This window comes from Podarcis tiliguerta (genome assembly GCF_965153285.1).
Source record: "Podarcis tiliguerta genome assembly, chromosome: 11".
Lineage (NCBI taxonomy): Eukaryota > Metazoa > Chordata > Lepidosauria > Squamata > Lacertidae > Podarcis > Podarcis tiliguerta.
In genome coordinates, this window is record NC_139544.1 from 56,746,201 (window position 1) to 56,772,664 (window position 26,464).

At 44.8% G+C, this 26,464-nt stretch overlaps 1 protein-coding gene across 1 annotated transcript in view; it reads left to right on the plus strand.

Moving 5' to 3' along the window:
• The window catches only part of RIT2 (Ras like without CAAX 2), a 256,817-nt gene extending 232,615 nt beyond the window's left edge, over positions 1–24,202 (plus strand). The window contains exon 5 of the mRNA XM_083403205.1: positions 23,980–24,202. Coding sequence (XP_083259331.1) covers positions 23,980–24,114 — 135 coding nt within the window. The 3' untranslated portion in view covers positions 24,115–24,202. The remainder of the gene's footprint in view (positions 1–23,979) is intronic.
• Positions 24,203–26,464: the final 2,262 nt, after the last annotated feature.

Here is a 26,464-nt window from a genome sequence, read left to right on the forward strand (position 1 = left end):
TCATCTGGTTGGCCACTATGCAAACAGGATGCTGGACTGGGTAGTCCACTGTCATGACCCCACAGGCTTTTCTTATGTTCTTATGTTTGATGGGAAGCAGACAAGGAATCATAGAATCATAGAATCATAGAATCATAGAATCATAGAATCATAGAATCATAGAATCATAGAGTTGGAAGAGACAACAAGGGCCATCGAGTCCAACCCCCTGCCAAGCAGGAAACACCATCAGAGCACTCCTGACATATGGTTGTCAAGCCTCTGCTTAAAGACCTCCAAAGAAGGAGACTCCACCACACTCCTTGGCAGCAAATTCCACTGTCGAACAGCTCTTACTGTCAGGAAGTTCTTCCTAATGTTTAGGTGGAATCTTCTTTCTTGTAGTTTGCATCCATTGCTCCGTGTCCGCTTCTCTGGAGCAGCAGAAAACAACCTTTCTCCCTCCTCTATGTGACATCCTTTTATATATTTGAACATGGCTATCATATCCCCCCTTAACCTCCTCTTCTCCAGGCTAAACATGCCCAGCTCCCTTAGCCGTTCCTCATAAGGCATCGTTTCCAGGCCTTTGACCATTTTGGTTGCCCTCCTCTGGACACGTTCCAGTTTGTCAGTGTCCTTCTTGAACTGTGGTGCCCAGAACTGGACACAGTACTCCAGGTGAGGTCTGACCAGAGCAGAATACAGTGGCACTATAACTTCCCTTGATCTAGATGCTATACTCCTATTGATGCAGCCCAGAATTGCATTGGCTTTTTTAGCTGCCGCGTCACACTGTTGGCTCATGTCAAGTTTGTGGTCAACCAAGACTCCTAGATCCTTTTCACATGTACTGCTCTCAAGCCAGGTGTCACCCATCTTGTATTTGTGCCTCTCATTTTTTTTGCCCAAGTGCAATACTTTACATTTCTCCCTGTTAAAATTCATCTTGTTTGTTTTGGTCCAGTTCTCTAATCTGTCAAGGTCGTTTTGAAGTGTGATCCTGTCCTCTGGGGTGTTAGCCACCCCTCCCAGTTTGGTGTCATCTGCAAATTTGATCAGGATGCCCTTGAGTCCATCATCCAAGTCGTTGATAAAGATGTTGAATAAGACCGGGCCCAAGACAGAACCCTGTGGCACCCCACTAGTCACTCTTCTCCAGGATGAAGAGAAACCATTGATGAGCACCCTTTGGGTCCGGTCAGTCAGCCAGTTACAAATCCACTGAGTGGTAGCATAGTCAAGACCGCATTTTACCAGCTTCTTTACAAGAATATCATGGGGCACCTTGTCAAATGCCTTGCTGAAATCAAGGTAGGCTACATCCACTGCGTTCCCTTCATCTATCAGGCTTGTAATTCTGTCAAAAAACGAGATCAGGTTCGTCTGACATGACTTATTTTTCAGAAATCCATGCTGACTATTGGTGATCACAGCATTCCTTTCTAGGTGCTCACAGATTGTTTGCTTGATGATCTGCTCCAGAATCTTCCCTGGTATTGATGTCAGACTGACTGGGCGGTAATTATTTGGGTCCTCTCTTTTCCCCTTTTTGAAAATAGGGACAACATTTGCCCTCCTCCAGTCTGCTGGGACTTCGCCTGTTCTCCAGGAATTCTCAAAGATGATTGCCAGTGGTTCTGAGATCACATCTGCCAGTTCTTTTAATACTCTTGGATGCAGTTCATCTGGCCCTGGAGACTTGGAACACACAAGTGGAACACATTTTCTTGAATTTTGTATGTGTGCATTCTGATATTTTTAAAATTGTGGGTCCTCTTCTTTAACTTTGTTAAATTTGCTTTCAAACAGCAGCCTACTTCCAGGGGCAGGGGAGAAATTCAGTTCAGTTCCTATTCACATGTCCTGAAACTAAATGCAAATCCAAGCACAGCTATCCTTTGAAATCTGCACTGCGCCAAATTTTGCAATAAAGATCTTTAACCAAAGAATGTGAACAAAAATATATCTATTATGGATAACGGTGCATTAAAATGCATATATTAGCAAAACTAACATCTGAAATTGCATTGGCTGTGGGGAAGGGAGGGGGCCAGTGGGCTCCAGTCTCAGCCTTGCAACAGGGCTGCAAAACAGAAGAGAGAAATGGCTTCATACATGGAGTTGGGGAAGGGAAAGGGGAGATTAGTTAGCTGTGTGAGGTGGGAAGAGGAAAGCCAAGGGGTTTAACGTGGGGAGAGGTGGTTTAGCGAGTGAAACAAGCAAAGGGACAGCCCCTAGTTTGCAAGTAAAAAGGTAAAGGTACCCCTGCCCGTACGGGCCAGTCTTGCCAGACTCTAGGGTTGTGCGCTCATCTCACTCTATAGGCCGGGAGCCAGCGCTGTCCGCAGACACTTCTGGGTCACGTGGCCAGTGTGACAAGCTGCATCTGGCGAGCCAGCGCAGCACACGGAACGCCGTTTACCTTCCCGCTGGTAAGCGGTCCCTATTTATCTACTTGCACCTGGGGGTGCTTTCGAACTGCTAGGTTGGCAGGCGCTGGGACCGAACGACGGGAGCGCACCCCGCCGCGGGGATTCGAACCGCCGACCATGCGATCGGCAAGTCCTAGGTGCTGAGGTTTTACCCACAGCGCCACCCGCGTCCCAGTAAGGGCAGTTTGCAAGTAAGGGCACTCCAAATAAGAGAAAATAAAAGCTCTTCAGTTTCTTGAATGTGAAGATCAGCATATATAAACCTGATCAAATGCTGAATGCCAGGAAGGAGTCCAATTTAAATTCAAGGCCACTGGATCTTCAATAGCCACCATGTTGAGATGCAGATATCTTGCTCCCTTTGATTGCTGGGCATAAAAACAACCCAACCAAGACTTTCCCTTCCTCTGATGCTGTTTCCTTCCATGCAGATCTGGGGTCGGTGCTACTTAACAATTCAATCCAGATCATCAGAAAGGAAGGACCTAATTTTAATTTTAATGGTAACTGACACACTCCTTCAGTTTTATATTCTTATCACAGGGCGCATGTTTGGTTGCGAAGACTAGAGCTGATTTGAATCCTTGATTTGATATATGAAATGTACCGAGAAATAATATTTTTGCTGCAATTATGCCTGAATCAACCATATGTTTCACACCAAAAGTTATATATTTATCTCTCTTCTGAGCATCCAATTCAACATGTTTATTAAATTCTTAGTGTAAAGCTAACAGATTATTCCATTGAAAGGGAAAGGGTTTTCTGGGACGGCTAGCATCAAAGGCTCCAGTCCATTGCTGTCTATATTTTGCCTTTTCCTGTTGGGGGATTAGTTTTTAAATCAATCAATCAATTGAAGTTAGGGGTGGGGCCACAGGTGAAGCCTTCTTCCACCCCGCCTACATTATTGCTTTCAGATTTGGTTAGTTTCTGGGTTAGCTTCTTCATTTTATCAATCTAGATAGGCTATTCCCCTGACACTGGCATTATTCCCCAGTGTTGTAAATATCAACAACTTCTATTTGCCCCTCCACTTCCCCCTGGGAAGACCCATGGTTTGGTGCTGATTGGGAACGAAAGGCAACCAAGTTTTCTATGAATTGCTTTTTGTTCCCATTTAGTGCTAAAACATGGGTTTTCTGGGGGGAAGAGGCAGGGCAAAGGCAAAACCTCTTGGATCATACCTAGAGAGTATAGGGAAAAAAGGAAAACCACTTGGACCCATGCTTTCTAGGCACAGAACAAGCAGGTGGTGACTGGGAGAGACAGCCGAGACCATATAACCAACATTGACTAACAGTAGGTTTCCGAGAACAGTTCAAAGTGTTGGTGCTGACCTTTAAAGCCCTAAATGGCTTTAGCCTGGACACTGAGGTCCACCTCCAAGGGCCTTCTGGCAGTTCCCTCACTGTGAGAAGTGAGGTTACAGGAAACCAAGTAGGGGGCCTTCTTGGTAGTGGTGCCCACCCTGTGGAACGTTGTCCCATCAGATTTCAAGGAGATGAATAACTATGTAACCTTTAGAACACATCTGAAGGCTGCTCTGTACAGTGGTACCTCAGGTTACAGACACTTCAGGTTACAGACGCTTCAGGTTACAGACTCCGCTAACCAAGAAATAGTACCTTGGGTTAAGAACTTTACTTCGGGATGAGAACAGAAATCACGCGGTGGCAGTGGGAGGCCCTATTAGCTAAAGTGGTACCTTAGGTTAAGAACAGTTTCAGGTTAAGAACGGACCTCTGGAATGAATTAAGTTCTGAACCCAAGGTACCACTGTATTTGTTGTTGTTGTTTAGTTGCTTAGTCGTGTCCGATTCTTTGTGACTCCATGGACCAGAGCACGCCAGGCACTCCTGTCTTCCCCTTCTTCCCGCAGTTTCAACAAACTCATGCTGGTAGCTTCGAGAACACTGTCCAACCATCTCATCCTCTGTTGTCCCCTTCTCCTTCTGCCCTCCATATTTCCCAACATCAGGGTCTTTTCCAGGGAGGCTTCTCTTCTCATGAGGTGGCTAAAGTACTGGAGCCTCAGCTTCAGGATCTGTCCTTCCCAGTGAGCACTCAGGGCTGATTTCCTTCAGAATGGATAGGTTTGATCTTCTTGCAGTCCATGGGACTCTCAAGAGTCTCCTCCAGCACCAGAATTCAGAAGCATCAATTCTTCGGCGATCAGCCTTCTTTATGGTCCAGCTCTCACTTCCATACATCACTACTGGGAAAACCATAGCTGTGTAGGAACGCCTATTAATGTGCAACATTATATTATTATTTTTATATATTGGAAGTTGCCCAGAGTGGCTGGGGCAACCCAGTCAGATGGACAGGGTATAAATAATAAAATAATTATGATAATGATGGATGAGCCCTTAGTGTGCTGAGAAGCCAGTAATATTTGGGTCATTACTGTTGGTTCTGCAAAGAAAACAAAAAATATGGCACTGTGCAGAGAGATGCTGGTGCATAATTGAGACAATTGTGTGCATGTAATCCCCAACAATGATGGAAATCAATATTTGACAGCTCAGAAAGATGCTCGTGCTTTTGAGGGGGGGGGGTGTTGTGCAGTTAAAATCTATTGTGGATTTTATTACTATTAATAATCACCATGTGAGGTGCTTATGCATTGCACAAATCATAAATCTATTTTTGCATATGTATTGAACATGCAATGTCATCATGCATGTAGGCACAAATATTAAGGGTGGTTTGGATTTTAAAAACTTATTATTATTATTATTATTATTATTATTATTATTATTATTATTATTACACATCCCTAAACTAATGCTCAGCCACATGCAAAATACCGAAAAGAGTTTTTTTGCTTCTGCCTCAGAGCTCTCATCCGCCAAGCAGCTATTTCTGTACATTCTGCCCTGCAATGTTTAATCAAAACCTAAGCATGATTTAATTCTTGTTCTTTAAATAAAAATACAATAAAAATCTATTGTGGATTTTATTACTATGAAGAATTATTAGATGATTTGTTTATGTGTTGCACAAATCATAAATCTATTTTTTTCATGTATGTGTGTTGAACATGCAATGTCATCATGCATGCTGGCAGAAATATTAAAAGTGGTTTGGATACAGTATTTGAAAAAAGATAACTATTATAATTTTACCTTTTATTATTATTACACATCCCTCAACTCATGCTCAGCCACATGCAAGATAACTAAAGGTGTGACTTCTTTCCTGCTTCATATCTCTCACCCACCAAGCTGCTATTTCTGTACATTCTGCCCTGCAATGTTTAATCATGATTTAATTCCTGCTCTTTAAATAAAAATGAAAGAATTGCTCGGCAGAGGTTGCTAGGCCTCCCCTCACCCTCTCCCCAGGACAGCTGTTGAGATGCTTTGTGTGTGTGGAATTCAGGGAAGCACCTTGACCTTAAGATCCTCACAGAAACCTCACTATATCTTGCTCAGTGGAATGGACATCTCTGGATCACAATCAGGTCCCCAAAGTGTTAATTAGTGATGACTGTGCTACAAAAGGTCTGGAGGGCTCTTTCATAAACTCTTTGGTGGCTTAGATAGACATTCCCATAAATCAATATGAGAGCCAATTTTTTTCTTCTTCCCAGATTCCCAGTCCCATTTACTTGGTGGTTAGATGTTAAATATCAGAAACACAGTTGTGGTGAACCACTACTGACGTGTGCATAGATCTGCTTATTTCATAAAGCATATACACCACCAAAAAAACAACAACCTCAGAGCAGTTTACAAAAAAAGAATAAAATTATGAGCGAAAACAGGTAAACACAACTGTCTAAAATGTTCATTGAAAATTTAAATCAGGGAGACATTAAGAACAGGCAACAAGACGTGTCGACACTTTACATATCTGGGTAAAGGGACCCCTGACCATTAGGTCCAGTCGTAACCGACTCTGGGGTTGCGGCACTCATCTCGCTTTACTAGCCGGGAGACCCGGTATACAGCTTCCGGGTCATGTGGCCAGCATGACTAAGCCGCTTCTGGCGAACCAGAGCAGCGCACGGAAACGCCGTTTACCTTCCCGCCTGTGTGGTATCTGTTTATCTACTTGCACTTTGACGTGCTTTCGAACTGCTAGGTTGGCAGGAGCAGGGACCGAGCAAGAGGAGCTCACCCCGTTGTGGGGATTCGAACCGCCGACCTTCTGATCGGCAAGTCCTAGGCCCTGTGGTTTAACCCACAGCGCCACCCACGTCCCTCTAATAATAGAATAGAATAGAATAGAATAGAATAGAATAGAATAGAATAGTGGGCCCACCACTATATTGTTCCACAAATAGGGTAGAGAATTTCAAGAGGCCATTGGTACCCAGCAATCATTCATTGTAGCTGCAGTCTGGGGGCTGGATGTATATTCTAGCATGCAAATAGACCCCTATTACAGTATCTTCTCTGTTGTTACCGCCAGACATTTCCATTGCAAAAACAAGGGTCTGGGTTCTCCTGTTAAAGATGGCAAGGCTCTTTTATACAGCAGGCCTCACCTAGCAAGTAAGGATTTCCTAAGAAGTGCAGGGCATTATATACAAAACTCAAAGAGACACGTGCACATTCAGATCAGAGAATCAGAGTTGCAGAGTTGGAAGAGGGTCATCTGGTCCAACCACTGCAGATGACTAGATGACTCAATGAGATCCAAGAAAGGCGAGTCCACCAGCTCTTGTGGGAGTCTGCTCCATTGTTGAACAGCTCTTACTCCCAGAAAGTTCTTCCTGGGTTTTAGTTGGAATCTCCTTTCTTGTAACTTGAAGCCATTGGTTCAAGTCCTACACTCCAGAGCAGCAGAAAACATACTTATTCCATCTTCCATATGACAGTCCCTTAGGTATTTGAAGATGGCTATCATGTCTCCTCTTCTCCAGACTCCTTCAACCGTTCCTCATCAGGTTTGGTTTCCAGACCCTTGATCATCTTGGTTGCCCTCCTCACATGTTCCATCTTATCAATATCCTTCTTGAACTGTGACGCCCCAAACTGGACACACTATTCTAAATGCAGTCTGGCCAAGGCAAAATAGAGTGGTACAGTGGACGCTCATGTTGCAAACATGATCCATGCGGGGTTTGGTGCTTCTGCGCATGCACAAAGCACGATTTAGCGCTTCTGCGCATGTGCAACCCCCGAAACCTGGAAGTAACCTGTTCTGGTACTTCCAGGTTTTTGTGGGTCCGTAACCCAAAAAAACGCAACCTGAAGGTATGACTGTACTATGGCTTCCCGTGATCTGATGTGGAATCTTTCTCACGAGCATGCACACACTTAACTTTAGGGAGGAAGTATATTCACAAGAAGAGCACTAGCAGATCATATCAAAGGTTCACCATCCCATTTCCCCCAGTAGCCAACTTGATGCCTATTTAGGAAGACCACCAGCAACAGGGTGGCTTTAACTTCCACCCTTAGCAAAACTAGGTCTGCCTTTTCGTGCCGGTGAGCACATCTGGAATTTTGAGGAAGTGCTGTGGGCATCAGTCACAATTCACATTTTAAAGTAACACTGCTCCTATACTGGGAGGCTCATTTTCCTTATGAACAAAAATGTTTTGACACTTTTCAATTACAGTCTGGCAGGGCTTCCTGGGATCCACTAAGATGGCTTTGTGGCCTTAGAAGTTGGCTCCAAAATCAGACAGAGAACCTATGTCTCTCCAGATTATCAATGGTCTCCAATTCCCATCAGCTCCAACCAGCATGACCCCTGGTGATGGATGATGGGGGGTTGGGAGTTCGGCAATCTCCAGAGCGCTACGGGTTCCCCAGTCCAAGGTGGCACCAGGTTTGTGCCAAGTGTCCTGTCGTTGCAAAAATAAATGCAATAAGTGTCCTGGCGTTGCAAAAATAAACCTCAGAGCAGTTTACAAAAAAAGAATAAAATTATGAGCGAAAACAGGTAAACACAACTGTCTAAAATGTTCATTGAAAATTTAAATCAGGGAGACATTAAGAACAGGCAACAAGACGTGTTGACACTTTACATATCTGGGTAAAGGGACCCCTGACCATTAGGTCCAGTCGTAACCGACTCTGGGGTTGCGGCACTCATCTCGCTTTACTAGCCGGGAGACCCGGTATACAGCTTCCGGGTTATGTGGCCAGCATGACTAAGCCACTTCTGGCGAACCAGAGCAGCACACGGAAATGCCGTTTACCTTCCCGCTGGAGCGGTACCTGTTTATCTACTTGCACTGGCATGCTTTTGAACTGCTAGGTGGGCAGGAGCAAGGACCAAGCAACGGGAGCTCACCCTGTCACAGGGATTCAAACCGCCGACCTTCTGATCGGCAGGTCCTAGGCTCTGTGGTTTAACCCACAGCGCCACCCGCGTCTGGGTAGGCTTGCCTAAACAAAAATGTTTTAAGCAGGCACCAGGAAAAATACAGGGAAGGGGCCTGCCTGATATCAATAGGCAGGGAGTTCAAAAGTGTAGGTGCTTCCACACTAAAAGGTTGTGTTTTTTTTTTGCAAATGCAGAAGAAATATTATGTGACACCCATAATAATTCCCATTCTATGTACCACAATGAAATTGCAGTCTGGCCTCTATCACATTGCTGAGCACTCTTGGGATCCAGACATTAACCAGACATATATTGTTGAAGCACATTTTCTCTTTTTTCCGCACAATTTGCCCAAATCTGTCTCTTCTTAATTGTGACAGGAAGGGACCTGAGGCACAGCAGATAAATGTTGTTGGTCCAGAAAGCAGAACTGTGATTTAGGGTCAGGCAACCCAGGAAAGTACTTGGGACACTGAGCTTGGTGTGTATGTGTATCAGGCTTGGAGGGTTTCTGTCATGAGCCATCTATTCAACCACCCTCTCAACAGCTGAATCAAGTAGCACTGGGGGGGGGGGGACTTTGTTTTTTCAAATTTTAGTGGTGCACTGTGCAAGCCCCCAAATTGGTGCTCCCCGCCTCTGCATCTCACCTTCCGTTCTGCTCAATTCCCAACATCATAGCTGTGACACTTCCTAGGCTTGGAACCCAGTGCTGAAGGGAACCAGTCACACTGCCCTAAATCCTCCTCTGGTAGCTGTCAGGAACTGTGCTGAAGAGGGCTGCACTGAGGAAGAAAGGTGGGAGCCACCCCCTCCCCCTGATCCTGAATCTTCCCAAGAGCAGGAGGACAGTATAGATTTGGAACAGTGGTTTGCAGAGGGGCATAGTTCAGAAAGCAGAAGCTGGGAAATACTGGATGGGGAACAGCTAGGAGAAGAAACACTAGAAGAGAGAGAGTTAACAGATTCATAGTCTCTGGATAGTATTCACTCCCCTTCCCCAAAGTCCCAGAGAGCTCGGAAAGTGTCAGAACAGAAAGAGCAGAGGGTAAGGTAAAGGTAAAGGGTTCCCTGACCATTAAGCCCAGTTGTGAACGACTCTGGGGTTGCGGCGCTCATCTTGCTTTACTGGCCAAGGGAGCCGGTGTTTGTTCACAGACAGCTTCTGGATCATGGGGCCAGCATGATTAAGCTGCTTCTGGCGAACCAGAAACACCGTTTACCTTCCCGCCGGAGCAGTAGCTATTTATCTACTTGCACTTTGACGTGCTTTCAAACTGCTAGGTTGGCAGGAGCAGGGACCGAGCAACGGGAGCTCATCTCGTCGCGGGGATTCGAACCGCCAACCTTCTGATCAGCAAGCCCAAGAGGCTTAGTGGCTTAGACCACAACACCACCCAGCGCAGAGGGTACAAACTCAGATTACAAGACATAGGAGTGGCGTAGATTAATAGGGACGGAGTGGGGAGTGTCCCTTAATTGGGAGCACCGCCATTTCTAGGAGATGTGTTCTTTGCTCTCTCGCTGTGATTATTAAACTTTTCAACTGGTAAGCAGACTTCTTTTCCTTTGTTTTGCTTATCTACTGCCGTGGGGGAAAGAAGCCATTTCCCTGAAGCTTGACAGTAGCCCTAGAACTCATGGAAATCCAATGAGAGACATTGGAAGATTCAGGTCAGGAAAATGAACTATTTTTTTTTAGTGAACCTCTGTCCATCTGGACTATTTTGTATCTGGTTTTGGATCTCAGGGATCCAGTAATAAAGTAGATAGTACTAGTATTGTGTATGCCAGGACCAGTTATAAGTCTGCCCACCCCTGCCTCAAATGTTCCTACTCAAAACACCTGCCCAAGCTGTTTGTATGGTTAAGCGCTCTCTCTCTCTCTCTCTCTCTCTCTCTCTCTCTCTCTCTCTCTTTCTTTCTCTTTCTCATGTGTGTGTGTCTCACAGACACAGGATGATGATCTGGCAACATGGCTTTCGCCAGTGGTTCAGATTCCACTTTTGTAAACTTCCACCGAGCAAAGTTGCAAAAACTTGGAAACACTTCAGAGTTAAATTTATGCCTTCACTTAGTAGGGATTACAGCTCTGGAAATATATTTTTATATATACATGCTTATAAAATGTTGTGATGCATTTATTACAAGAGATCTTTTCATTTCGGTAATTAGTACAAAGTTGCATCTCCTTAGACTTACCACTGTGCGCTGCGGCAGAGCGGGCCGTGATTCATGCTTTTTGTCATTTCCCCTAATGATGATTATAATTCATGACTTTGAATTTGGGCTTTACGAGGCCATACACTGTTGGCAATTTATCGATTGTGCCATTGCTATTATGCTACTGGAGAGCACCCATTCGTTCAAATGCCTTTTTATATTTTTAGGGGAAAACTTATTTATCAGGGAACCCTGGTTAGCGCTTCAGCTTTGTAATTTCCATAATTACCTTTGAGGTCTTGCAAGAACATACTGTGTTGGATGGATCTTGGATGGGCATATGCAGGATCTTAAGAGGAGCCTTGCTAGATCAAACCAAATGCCCAATAAGTCCAGCTTATGATACAATGGCCAAACAAATGTTCAAATTGGTCAATCTTGCCCCCCCCCCCCAATTTCTCATTCCCCCCCAACTTAAAAACAACCTGTGCTCACAGTGGCCAGCTAGATGCCTCTGGGGAACCTGCACTGATGCCAACTCTATGGGGTTTTTTGTGGGGACACAGCACCACACCGCATGGCTCTGACATGATAGATAGATAGATAGATAGATAGATAGATAGATAGATAGATAGATGATAGATATAGATAGATGATAGATAGATAGATGATAGATATAGATAGATGATAGATAGATAGATGATAGATATAGATAGATGATAGATAGATAGATGATAGATATAGATAGATGATAGATAGATAGATAGATAATTTATTACGGTCAGAGACCAGCTTATAAAACACACTTGGGGGTACAATCCCAGAAGGAAAACAAACATTTAAAACAATGTACAACAATAAATTTAAAATGTATAAATGTGATAAGCGTATAGACACGTAAAACTTTCAGATAAGCTACCACAGAGAGATGACCCAGAGTCACCCACGGAACTGAGTTTGGGGATTTTCTTAACGAACTAGTTTGGGCCGGGGGATGATCTGCACTTACAGATCTGTATGCAGAATCTGGCGACCATCTGGGTCGTCTTATGATGTTTGCCTAACAGTAAAAGGTCAAATTTTTGCTTTTCTGGGAGGTCAGCGAGCCAAACCAGCAGGGGATCAATGGTCTCACTACAAGCCTCTTCATAAAAGGGACATCTAAAGAACAAGTGCTCTGGGCTTCCTATCTCCCCCAGTGAACAGGCGCAAGTTCTCTGAGCATATGGAACTTTTTAAAAGGATCCTTCCAGGACCAGCGAGGGCAGAGCTGAGCTTCTGGTGGCTCTGCCATGACTTCCGGTTTCTTCATGATGTCACATTATGTCATGGGCACCATTGGGCACCCATATGCTGAGACCCAAGTTGGGGTCCGTGAAACCTGCAAGTGGGACCCAAGCACAAGAGCCTTCTCCTGTCCTGTGGTTTCCAGCAACTGGTATTCAGAAGCGCTACTGCCTCCAACCATGGGGACAAAGCACAGCCGCCATGGCTAGGAGTCATCAATAACCATGTCCGCCCATTTGTCCAATCCTTGTTTAAAGCCATCCAAGTTGGGGGTCATCACTGCCGGTTGTGGTAGCGAATTCACAGCTTAACTATGCAAACTAAATCAAATTCTCCCCATCCTTCCATATTGAGCACTCTCGTGGGAGACCATGAAATTCAAGCTTAGGGCATCTCATTATGTGAAGGAGTGTAGCCAGCCACTGAGATGCACACTGAAGGACCGAAAGATAGATACAACACCCCTCCCACCAAACTTCTAGCTCAATTCACATCTTTCCTTAGATGCATGGATGGAAGCAATACTTGAAGTGGGGTGGAATGCATGGGCTTTTCAGGAAAACATTCCCAGGTTCAGTCCCTGGAGTGTCCAGGTAGGGTTGGGGGATATAATAGCTTAATGATAGGGCTGTAGTTCAGTGGTAAAGGTCTCAGGTTCAGTCCCTAGCATCTCCAGTTTGCTTTGGGTATGTTCCCTGCCTAAACCTTAAAGCCTCATTGGCAGTCAGTCATGACAATGCTAAGTGGCTCCCCATTTGAGGAATGCTCTCCACAGGGTGGCTGAGATGGCACCTTCACTAGGCACCTTTAAGGTAAAAAGATAAAAGGTAAAGGACCCCTGGACTGTTAAGTGCAGTCAAAGGCAACTATGGGTTTGTGGTGCTCATCCCGCTTTCAGGCCGAGGGAGCTGGCATTTATCCACAGACAGCTTTCCAGGTCATGTGGCCAGCATGACTAAACTGCTTCTGGCGTAACAGAACACCATGACGGAAACCAGAGTGCACAGAAATGCCATTTACCTTCCCACCACAGTGGTACCTATTTATCTACTTGGTGTGCTTTTGAACTGCTAGGTTGGCAGGAGCTGGGACCAAGCAACGGGAGCTCACCCTGTCACGGGGAATCGAACCGCCAACCTACTGATTGGCAAGCCCAAGAGGCTTAGTGGTTTAGACCACAGCGCCACCCACATTCCCCACCTTTAGGCACCAGGTGAAAACATTCCTCTTCATCCCAGGCCTTTGACCGATTACCATTCCTTTTAAATGTGTTTCCAGGAGGAGATGCCAGGAGGGGGGTTCCTGGTTTGTTTTGTTCTTGTTTTTATTAAGTATTTTGTGGAGGGGGGGGCGGTTCTTGTTTTTTATGCTGTGAACTGCCCTGGGATCTGGGGAGGAAGGGAAGTATACAAATTCAACAAATAATCAAATAATAATAAATAGATGGGCCTGCTCCTTAAGTTTCCACGTTGTTCCTCCACCACCCGTTTTGCACCCTGCCTGGCAGAACTAAATCCATCCCACTCCCTTGACTTCCTCCTCCTCCTGTTCCCAGCACCAGACAAGAGTCCTGCTCTGTTTTGCTTCAAATTCTGCACCTGCTCATCAACCCTTCCCCACGATTCGCAAAACTGGAAGAGAATATGCAAAAGTCTATAAATCGCAAAAAAACACAAATTATGTAAATGTGCTTTATTTGCATAATGTATACCAATCACCAATTTCAGCTTTTCTTGGCATGGAATCTGGCTCACATGGGTGGGATGTGGGGGGAGGGGGACAGAAGAAACTTCATCTATTGTGCAGCACAGACTACATATGGTCCTGTCTATGGGAGTCATGAGTAACATCCATCCTTCCAGGATCGTCTTTTAAAAAAGAGCTCATTGTCTCTTAGACCCACAAAAAAGGCCCTTTTTATAAATAAAAAAAGATGCTCTCAACCAACAGATGTTGGGGATGAAAAATCGCTAAGGTGATAGGAAATTTATTATTTATTTATGGGACCACCATCTGTTCTATGTAGGATTCTTGAATGCAGAAGAAACTCTCTTTTTTTTACTAGACAGCCTTCAAAGGATTAAAGAAGAAGAAGAAGCTTACACCAGTTTTGCATCTTTCTTAATAGTACGCAGTCAAATCAGTGACAAGTGTGTGAATCAAGCTCGGAGTATTTGATCCATTTGGAGACATTGCCAAGTTTTCTCTCCCATGTGAGCTTTGCTTTTTCTTGAGAATCAGGCAAAGCCACAGAGAACATTGGCTGCCTCCGTCCTCTGCCACCCACTCCATTCACGCATGTTTGTGGATGAAACCCTGCCTCAGTCCTTCTTGAGGTCATGGGCAGATTTCTAAGTTAAAGCAGGGTGCTTTTCAACCAAGTCAAGCAGAGTGGGAAGCCTTGTAGTAGAAACCACTGACTTACCTGGGAGCAGCCATCTTTCCCTGGGTGAGCCCTTGGCCACATTTGTTGTTGTTTAGTCATTTAGTCGTGTCCGACTCTTCGTGAACCCATGGACCAGAGCACGCCAGGCACTCCTGTCTTCCACTGCCTCCCACAATTTGGTCAAACTCATGCTGGTAGCTTCAAGAACACTATCCAACCATCTTGTCCTCTGCCATCCCCTTCTCCTTGTGCCCTCCATCTTTCCCAACATCAGGGTCTTTTCTAGGGAGTCTTCTCTTCTCATGAGGTGGCCAAAGTATTGGAGCCTCAGCTTCAGGAGCTGTCCTTCCAGTGAGCACTCAGGGCTGATTTCCTTCAGAATGGAGAGGTTTGTTCTTCTTGCAGTCCATGGGACTCCCAAGAGTCTCCTCCAGCACCATAATTCAAAAGCATCAATTCTTTGGCGATCAGCCTTCTTTATGGTCCAGCTCTCACTTTCATGCATCACTACTGGGAAAACCATATTACACCATACATTTAAAGAACTAGGATATCGCTTGTAACAGTCACATCTTCACCCGACTCTGGGGTTGCTGCGCTCATCTCGCTTTATTGGCCGAGGGAGCTGGCGTACAACTTCCGGGTCATATGGCCAGCATGACTAAGCCGCTTCTAGTGAACCAGAGCAGCACACGGAAACACCGTTTACCTTCCCGCAGGAGCGGTACCTATTTATCTACTTGCACTTTGATGTGCTTTCGAACTGCTAGGTTGGCAGGAGCAGGGACCGAGCAACGGGAGCTCACCCTGTCGTGGGGATTCGAACCACCGACCTTCTGATCGGCAAGTCCTAGGCTCTGTGGTTTAACCCGCAGCGCCACCCGCATCTCCTATTCCTCTTTCACAGCTACTATTCCCAGAGAGGTTTAACAGTGATATCAGTGCCTTAAATTCATGATATGAATGTGGCCAAGGACTCACACAGAGGCCACTCTTTCTCTTTCAACCCTACCTACTATCTTTTACACAGAGTGATTTAATAGCCAATCCCTCTTCATGTGGAACTTGGGAAATAAGGGGCTCCTAACAACCCTCAGCATCCTGAACAAACTACAGCCCCCAGAATTCTTTGGGGATAGCAATGACTGTTGTATCATAGTGCTTTAAATGCATGGTGCAAATGTTGCCTTGGTGGGGGTTTGTATGGAGCCAGAACCACCCAACCCCAACAAAATGTCTGAGATTGCAGCTCAAATTATAACTCAACCACCATGTGAAGAGAGAGAGAAGATGATGGATGAATAGATAACGAAAGGGACAAAGAGAAGGAGAGAGTGAAAAGGAAATGGGTGCCTATTTTTGACCTGCTACTGGTATGCAGTGCCAACTACTTTCCACCATTAGAACATGGTCCTCAGCTTCAAGTAAGGTTGCCCACCCCTACTGAGACATCTTGATGCTGTCCTTGTTATTTTTCAAATGCTTTCGCAAGACTCTCAACTTGGGTTAGGAGAGAGTTGAACAGTTAGAATGGAGCTGAGTCAGGAATGCCTTTTTGCCAAAGTAGGGCTTCAAGAGATTCTCAAAGGAGGAGAAGGAGATGAAGAAGTTATTTCATGCATGGTGGAGGAACATGGTGGGCTATAGGGAGAGGGTTTCAGTGGGGCAGGATTTCAATGGGGTGCCAGTAGCAGGTGCACAGACAACATTGTCACTCCTGGCAGATTCTGCCAAAATGATATCAGAAACCTGGTGCTTGCCCCCCCCCCCTTTCTAATAAGGGAAAATTTGGATGTGTTGAGGAGATATGTCCAATAGAAGACTTGAAAGTCTAATGGGCTGGAAGAGAAAAGGGCATGGACTGACACCAAGTAAAGGCCAGGCACTTAGGGATTTTAGAGGGAAATTCTTCACGTTGACGGTAATTGATTTCTGAAATGGACAAAGAGAGCCAGCATGCCGGAAACAAATTTAGCAAGCATTTAGAAGCAGAGGCTTAGAACGGGAGAAAGGTTGTAGTTTTGATACAGAAATGGAGCTCTTTCTGCAACTGGGTGGGGGGAAATGGACTATTGGTGAAGATCAGATACTGAGTAAAATCTGCTAAATGTAAGAGACATTTGGAAAACTGCAAAATCACATTAGGTTGATTGGCTAATTGCCTGGGGGTCAGGGCCCCAGCAGCAGCAAAGAATCTGAGAGAGAGGCAGGAGTGGCTGGGCTTGTTGTGTATGGATGCTCAGATCTATCAATTTCAGTTTCTTGTGTTTTTCCAGTTTAAATTCAGGTCTGCACAGTTTCTCAGCAGTGCATTCATTTTTAATGTTCTCCTGAAAATTCATCAACATTTCAATACAAATTTCTCCTAATATGCACAGGTTTTATGCAGGTTTTCCCAATGAAATGCATTTTGGTGTGCTATTTTCATTAACACATCCACACTTTAATAGATACATTTTTGTCCACATGACTTGGCTGGAAAACTGCATTGTATAATTTGGAGAAGCACAATTTTCAAAGGATGACTGTGTTTCAGTTCATGCATTGTTTTGAAAAGTGCAAATTGGATAGGTTCATCTTTAAATGTGAAGCACATCCCATTTTCTCCCATACCCAGGCTCTGGCTGGGATCTGTGACACTGACACAATAAGCAAGCAGCATTGGATAGGGACAAACTTGGTGCAAAAGCGATGGAGATGCTTCTGTGCTTTCCCCAGAAGCCAAGGCAGCTCACAGAGAAAAGTCAGAAGTTGGAAAATGGGACAACTTGGGAACTATAGATAGAGGCGCTGGAATGGATAAGAAGAAATTTATTCAGCTTCCCTCTGAGATGAAGAACTGGGGAGAGGGAAAAGAATTAAAGGGACTTTCTAATCTCTTCCCTTCCACCAGTGGACATAGAGAACAGCTGGAGAAACCAATGAGTGAGACTATATTTGCAATCAACAGTCATAGCTGATTCTTCCTGTCAGCCACTGGTTTGCTGGCAGAGAGGAAACAAAGGAGCTGCAATAATCAAGCACATGATTTATAAGCAAAAGTTTCCAGGTCCAAATCCCTGATTTGGTCCACACATGCTCCACCACTGTGCTTTGGCCCTTTCCCTGTTTTTCCACATAAGGCTTCAAATAGGTCTATTTGCCTTTCTGGCACGGGCAGCATTGTAGGTGGACCCTGGGGCCATTCTCATGAACCAGCTTATGGCAGGCTGGATCAGCTCCTGCTGCTGCTGAAATTGACCAATGGCAGCAGGGCATTGTGGGCATTCCTCTTCGTGCACCCAATGGTGGCACCTGGCCCCGCCCCTATGACCAAGATAAAATGTGACCTGCCAGGCCACTCTGAATGCTGAGATGGATAGACCAATGGTCTGACTTGCTCTGAGGTAGCATCCTGTGTTCCAAACACCAAGGAAGAAGAAGAAGAAGAAGGAGGAGGAGGAGGAGGAGGAGGAGGAGAAGAAGAAGAAGAAGAAGAAGAAGAAGAAGAAGAAGAAGAAGAAGAGGAGGAGGAGGAGTTTGGATTTGATATCCCGCCTTTCACTCCCTTTAAGGAGTCTCAAAGCGGCTAACATTCTCCTTTCCCTTCCTCCCCCACAACAAACACTCTGTGAGGTGAGTGGGGCTGAGAGACTTCAAGGAAGTGTGACTGGCCCAAGGTCACCCAGCAGCTGCATGTGGAGGAGCGGAGACGCGAACCCGGTTCCCCAGATTACAAGACTCTCAACCACTACACCACACTGGCTCTCTACACCACACTGGCTCTCTCCAGACTCTGCTGGAGGAAACTAATATCCACCTAGTCCAGCATTGTTCATCCTGCAGCGACCACACCGATGCCTTCAGAGAAGCCCCCAAAGAAGGACAGGAAGCCTTTCCCCACTGGTACAATGGAACCAAAGACTCATAGAATCAACCCCAAGTTTCATCTGGTCCAACATCTTGCAATGCAGGAATCACAGATAAAGAATCCCCGACAGATGGCCATCCAAACTCTGTTTATGAACCTCCAAGGAAGCATAGTTCACCACTTCCCAAGGTCCGTTCCATTGTTGAACAGCTCTTACCGCCAGGAAGTTCATCATAATATGCCATCATTATTAGGAATAGAGAGCAATTGGCTGTTAGAAACTCAGAGGTATCAATCTATCAATAATCCTAGAATTTCACAGCGGGAGTGTCTGGTGCATAGGTCTAGAAAACTGGGAACAGGAGAGTTAGAATTATGTGCAATCCCATGGGAGGGAAGGCGCATCATGTTCATATCAGGCAAGATAAATGGACAGTATCCCATTAGATTAAAGAGCTGTCAAAGCAGGTTGGTCGATCCTGTTGTGTGACAGTCGAGACCCACCCCTTTGCTAGGAAAAGGTTGTCAGCGAACAAACCACACAGGTATATGAGCCCTGTTTATACGCAAAGGTAATGCGGGGAAAGTGTGTTCCGATAAGATATTAGAGTTACAAACATCATTCAAACTTGCTCTGTAATAAATCCCATGTCTGGCTGAATTTTCTATAATTTTATTGGCAGGTTCTCCCTTCAGGGCTTGTTTATAAGATCAGTTACATCTAAGCTGCATTTGCAGCTCACTCTTTTCCTAAATTAACAAACCACTGGTCAGCAGATGGAAAAGAAGACAGCAGTTGAGAATGTCCCACATAAATTTCCAGGCTCCAGTATGAATCCTACCCAAAGAGGCGTTTAATTGGTAGGGTGGCGAGAAGAGACTGGAGCTGAGTTTCTCATTATCCTGATAACATCTAGACTGGGATGCTTTAAGGCAGAGATATTCAATGTGGTGCTTTATAAAGGTGGTTAGACTACAGCTCCCATCATCCCTGGCCATTGGTCATATTTATTGGGGTGGATCCTTGTTTCTTATGGAGCTGTCTATAAAACCTTTTGGAAATTTAAGTTGGCTCCAAATACCATAAACTAGCGCTGTGCCAAAAGAGAAAGCACATCTGCCTTGAAAAATAAATAAATCTCCAAATGTTAAAGAGGAAATAAACTGCATTGAAAAATCACCAAAGGGGAAGAGAAATAGTTGCCAAAATTCTTATAGGTGGGATGCATGAGGATATAAGAAAAGTTTGCTGGATCAGACTAATGGTCCATTTAGTCCCAGTCCACCAGTGGCCTACCAGATGCCTGTGGGAAGCCAGCAAGCAGGACCTGGGTACCACAGTATTCTGCCCAATTGTGATTCCAATAAGTAGTAACCAAACAAACCCCTTTGTTGCAGTCAGTACACTATCACATGAGCACTGTTCCACAGCATTTGATATTTCCATTTACATACATTCATTCAAAATAAGATGGGTTTATGAAGCAATTCTATATCCTCCCACCATGCTGATGAATAATTCTACGAAACAGTAGTCAATATCCAGAATCACTGTTCAGTGTTAGACATCATATTTGCTGAATACACAAAGCTTCACAGCTTGTCTTTCAGCATACAAAATCTGGTACCTTGCTTCATTTAAAGATTTTCAGAGACTTTGAGACTAAAGATTTCATTTTGGACTTGTTATGGTTTGAAGAAATTCTATAAATGATTGTCTATTGCATATGTACATGGTCATCATGTTGCCTAGACATTGCTGACATTTGTGATTCCAAGCAACTGGAATTCAGAAGCTCTGGCAGCAGATGCTTTGTCCAATTTTAATGTCACCCACATTTGTGGGCATTATTAAATCTTGTGGCAGCAAGTTCCAGAGTTCAATGATGCACTGTGTTGAGTTTGCCCTGAGGGATAGCTCCGTTCGTAGAGCACAAGACTCTTAATCTTAGGGTTGTGGGTTCAAGCCCCACAATGAACTAAAGATTCCTGCAATGGGGTGTCCCTATTTCCATTGGGAAAATGTTGGAGAGTAGGCTGCACTGTCTTCCTGGGTGCCCACACTTCAGTGAAAGCCCCAAGAAAGATATCCATTAAGTAAGGTAAAAGTAAAGGAACCCCTGACCATTAGGTCCAGTCGTGACCGACTCTGGGGTTGCGGTGCTCATCTCGCTCTATAGGCTGAGGGAGCCAGCACGACTAAGCGACTTCTGGTGAACCAGAGCAGCGCACAAAAACGCCGTTTACCTTCCCACCAGAGCGGTACCTATTTATCTACTTGCACTTTGATGTGCTTTCGAACTGCTAGGTTGGCAGGAGCAGGGATTGAACAACGGGAGCTCACCCCATCATGGGGATTTGAACCACCGACCTTTTGATCGGCGAGTCCTAGGCTCTGTGGTTTAACCCACAGCGCCACCCGCGTCCCTAAGTAAATGGGTCCTTTTTTGAGTCAGGAAATATGGGCAGGCAGGGAGGCTGCAGATAACACGCACAAACCACTCTTGGCCACCCTGAAAGCCCCAAACGCCTCACCCACAGAAATTCTAAAATGATTGGAGGATGAGTCCGAAAAACAGAACCCTGTTTCACACCAGTAGTATAAATTTGTGCCCTATTCATTCAAGCATTCAGCCTCCCCATTGTCAATCATCGTGAGCCCTATGATCAGCAGATGAGGCATCATTGGTGGTGCCTCCACTGAGGAATGCTCAGTTGGCATGCATCCTTGACTGCCCAGCACATATACATGGTATATCCCATAGCCATTCAGTCATTCAACCCTTCTACACCATATCCATTAAAATGCTCAGGATGGTTTGCAATGAAATCATGTCTGCCAATTCACCTTGAACAGTCTTTTTTTGGTCATCCATTTATGCACATCCATCTACAAACATTGTCATATGTACCTATATTATCTATATCTATTCATTCAGCCTAGGTTGTTTGCTAGGAAGACCTTTAAAAGTGTGGCTGGAATATGTATACATATGAAAACAGAGATTACTAATAAAATGTCGGCATCATGTTTTCCACTGTTTTATTAAGCAGCCTTGCAATGTAATCATTTCTTCTTCCATGTGCTGGGTCGAACCAGAGAAGCTTGGATTCTCTCCCACCCCCCACCCCCCAAATACTTTTCTTTTTTTTTAAGAAACCCTATTGTATAAAAATTTAATGAAGGCAAAGACCTTGAAAGTGTCATCAGCAATGCAAGCCAAATGCACATTTCTTTTGATAGAGTATGCAGAATAAAATGGCTAGCAGTTAAAATCCAGTGGAACGGCAATAATGCGAGCTTGTAATTCTATTTCTCATTCCCCTGATTACTGTCTGATGTTTTTGTTTATCACTGAATCACACGCCGGTCCCTTCATTTGCAGCCCCGTCGTGGGCAAACAACTCACGTTCCATCATGAAAAACACAAAAGGCCAGGAGAATAAATTGAACAACGTCCCCTCTTCCGCTACTTAAGGCTGCAATGATTCCAACTTTTTTATCCATTCCTCTCCCCTTCCCCTCCCTTCTCAGCCAAATACAAATGCCATTATTTTAAGAATTGGAGAGTCTAATCCTTCCTAAATTACATTAAAGCACCTGTTTTCTGCCATTTTTCTTTTCTTTTTTTCCAGGAGTTCATACGAACATTCCTTGTTTAAATTAATGAGCTTCTGCAGAATTTGCCTTGTGGGAACTGAGGATGTAATTAAGGTTAGGAGCACATGTGCTTGTCTTAGTCAGTGTTGGGGAAAGTGGTGTGTTGGTTGAAACATCTGAAATTGCATCTATTTAATTACCGGCACGCTAAGGTCTGGTTCACACATGCATGTATGATCTTATGATCCTCAGAGCAGAGCCACATAAATGAATGAAGATGAAGTTGTAATACTGCTCTATTCTGCCTTGGTCAGACCACACCTGGAATACTGTCTCCAGTCCTGAGTGCCATAATTTAAGAAGTATATGGACAAACTGATGCGGCAGCTAAAAAAGCCAATGCAATTCTGGGCTGCATCAATAGGAGTATAGCATCTAGATCAAGGGAAGTAATAGTGCCACTGTATTCTGCTCTGGTCAGACCTCACCTGGAGTACTGTGTCCAGTTCTGGGCACCACAGTTCAAGAAGGACACTGACAAACTGGAACGTGTCCAGAGGAGGGCAACCAAAATGGTCAAAGGCCTGGAAACGATGCCTTATGAGGAACGGCTAAGGGAGCTGGGCATGTTTAGCCTGGAGAAGAGGAGGTTAAGGGGTGATATGATAGCCATGTTCAAATATATAAAAGGATGTCACATAGAGGAGGGAGAAAGGTTGTTTTCTGCTGCTCCAGAGAAGCGGACACGGAGCAATGGATCCAAACTACAAGAAAGAAGATTCCACCTAAACACTAGGAAGAACTTCCTGACAGTAAGAGCTGTTCGACAGTGGAATTTGCTGCCAAGGAGTGTGGTGGAGTCTCCTTCTTTGGAGGTCTTTAAGCAGAGGCTTGACAACCATATGTCAGGAGTGCTCTGATGGTGTTTCCTGCTTGGCAGGGGGTTGGACTCGATGGCCCTTGTGGTCTATTCCAACTCTATGATTCTATGATTCTATGTGTGCAGAGGAGGGAAACCAAGATGATCAAGGGTCTGGAAACCAAGCCTTATGAGGAATGCTCAAGGGGTTGGGTATGTTTAGCTTGAAAAAGAGGAGATTGAGAAGAGATATGATAGCCATCTTCAAATATCCAAAGGGCTGTCACGTTGAAGAAGGAGCAAGCTTCTTTTCTCCTGCTCTGGACCCAAACCAATGGGTTCAAGCTGCAAGAAAGGTGATTCAAACTCAAACATCAGGAAAAACTTCCTGACAGTAAGAAATGTTTGACAGTGGAACATTCTCCCTCGGGAGGTTGTGGACTCTCTTTCCTTAGAGGTTTTTAAAGCAGAGGTTTGATGGCCATCTGTCGTGGATGCTTTGGTTGAGATTCCTGCATTGCAGGGGGTTGTATAAATGACACTCAGCAGCAATTCCATGCTGCTATATTTCTGTGGCTGCATTTAAATCATGGTTACCTGGCATTTAAATCATGGTTACCTGGCATCAATGAGACGCGGGTGGCACTGTGGGTAAAAGCCTCAGTGCCTAGGGCTTGCCAATCGAAAGGTCGGCAGTTCGAATCCCCGCGGTGGGGTGGCTCCCGTTGCTCGGTCCCAGCGCCTGCCAACCTAGCAGTTCGAAATCACTCCCTGGGGCAAGTAGATAAATAGGGACCGCTTACTAGTGGGAAGGTAAACGGCGTTCCGTGTGCGGCTCTGGCTCGCCAGAGCAGCGATGTCACGCTGGCCACGTGACCCGGAAGTGTCTCTGGACAGCGCTGGCCCCCGGCCTCTTGAGTGAGATGGGCGCACAACCCTAGAGTCTGTCAAGACTGGCCCGTACGGGCAGGGGTACCTTTACCTTTACCTTTACCTTTACCTACCTGGCATCTACAAATTAGTAGATGCATATGTTATGCAATTCTGCCTCTGTCTGTCTGTCTGTCTGTCTGTCTGTCTGTCTGTCTCTGTGTGTTTTTGTGTGTGTGGTGATGCATAAATGACCAGATCCTACATCTGACTGCCTTGAATTGGCCAGCATCTGCCCTGTTCAAAACCTTGATGAGAAACCACTGGAACGACCAGTTCTTTAAAGCCAACTTCAAGAGATATTTAAATCTGCAGTCTATGCCCAATACTTAACTCAAGCGCAGATACTTGCTCTGTAGCTGAGGGCGATGTAAAACGAGAAGATATGCATGACATGAAAAGTTGTAACATACTTTCTTCTCCTTCTTCTTCTTCTCTCTCTCTCTCCCCCCCCCCCCACCTTACCCTTACATGAAGAATTTATCTTCTCAGTCACGCTCGGTATCATTTTTCACAAATGAATGGCTTTCTCCTATTTATGCGCTGTGCTGTTTCTGGCTATCAAAATGAATAATGCTTTGGGAGAAATGTTATATTAAAAAGAAGAGAAAGGGAGAGAAAAGAGAGGGCAGGTTGCTTCTAAGTGGGAGGGGGATAAGGGTGTTGTTGTTGTTTTTAAGTCCCGATTTATCCTGTTTGTGTCTTCGGCCATGTTGATGCCACATTTCCCAAGAGGCTGTTGTTTTTAAAAATCATCATTGGTTTCCATTCTCATTCAAATTAAACTAGTTCAATTAAATTAAATTAAAACCTCTATTTCATGCAGTGGTATTGACTCCAGCATAAAGACCCAGTTGATGGCTGGATTCCCTTGTCTTGATAGCTCAGTGAAAACTACCCATTGATGTGGCACCAAGTTAGTGGCATATTCCTTTTTTAAATAAAGTTTTATTAAAACTTTTCACATTGCAGTAAAAAACAACACCAAACTAATCTAAACAAAAAAAAAAAAACAGTAAAAAAAGAGGGAGAGAGGGAAAAAAGAAGAAAAGTAAAGAGCTAAATGAATACAGAGTCCTCTCTCACAGAGATATCCTAACTTTTATTCCATACAGAGAAAGATGTCCTCCAGGCATCCCCAGCCTTTGGCCCTCAAGATGTTTTGGACTACAATTCCTGTGGGAATGTTCAGGGAGGCGGGAGAGGATATATTGTTTAATTATATCCTTTCCAACTTGCGTTAACAAGTTCTATAATTTAGCAGAGTAACATTCCCCTTTTTAAATTTACACAGCGGATAACTTGTTGCCAGGCTTCTTTAAGCCTCTAAAATAAGTTTTCTGGTAATTCCCCTTTATTCCCTCCTAAAAAGGAATAGACACGACACAGTCCTTGTATAAAAGTATAAAAATAGTTTACTCACATTCTGTTCACAAATAGATCCCAAAAGGCAGACTTAAGTTACCAAATATAAACACATGGAATCTATCCCATAAGGAGATAGTTCCTTTGTCCTCTCTTGGCTGGAAGCCAAGAGAGCATCTCAGGCTGATGCTTCTTTGACAAAAGCAAAATGGAGAAGAGAGAGATGTGGTGGCCAGTCCTGTGCTTTTGTTACCTGCACAGGTAAAGTCATGCCCACCTCTGGTCACATGCAGAGGAAGTTTGTCCCAGCACAGGAGGAAACAGGAAGTTTATCTACTGGGTGGGGTGGACAAACATCCGTCTTCATATCTACACATGTCCACTCTAGAAATGTTGTATTTGACTGCTCTGTGTTTCACACCCCACAGTTCCCATCATCCCTGACCACTGGTCTTGTTAGCTAGGGATCATGGGAGTTGTAGGCCAAAACATCTGGAGGGTTGCAGGTTAGGGATGCCTGATGTACTCACTCATCTCTCACCTGGGACCATTTGCCTCCCCCCCCACGTCTCTTACCCTGGGACAGCTCCCCTTCCCTCCCTCTCACATGGGGTCTTTCACCAGCTGTCCATCATCTTCATCTTCATCTGCATGCAATTCTTACCAAAATACAGCAAGAGAAAATATTAAGAAAGGAGGAGGAGACTCTTGAGACTCCCATGGACTGCAAGAAGATCAAACCTCACAATTCTTAAGGAAATCAGCCCTGAGTGCTCACTGGAAGGACAGATCCTGAAGCTGAGACTCCAATACTTTGGCCACCTCATGAGAAGAGAAGACTCCCTGGAAAAGACCCTGATGTTGGGAAAGATGGAGGGCACAAGGAGAAGGGGACGACAGAGGACAAGATGGTGGGACAGTGTTCTCGAAGCTACCAGCATGAGTTTGATGAAACTGCGGGAGGCAGTGGAAGATAGGAGTGCCTGGCGTTCTCTGGTCCAGGGGGTCACGAAGAGTCGGACACGACCAAACAACTAAACAACAACAGTAATTGAATAAAGAGAAAAAAGGGAAGTAAGGGGGGGGGGAGGAAAATACTGTAGGTCTAAGAAAGATAAAAGTAACTTCCAGCTGTCCATCTGTCAGTTGTCTATACAAAAATTCTTCAAAGTGGCCAAATGTTCAATCTAAATTTATATCCAACTGTTCTCTGCTGGGCCATATCTTGGACTCTCCAACTCATTAACTGCTGCAGTTCCTGCATTGGGGGGGGGGGGGAGTAGATTTCGCTTGGCGTTCCCGTCCAACTCTACAATTC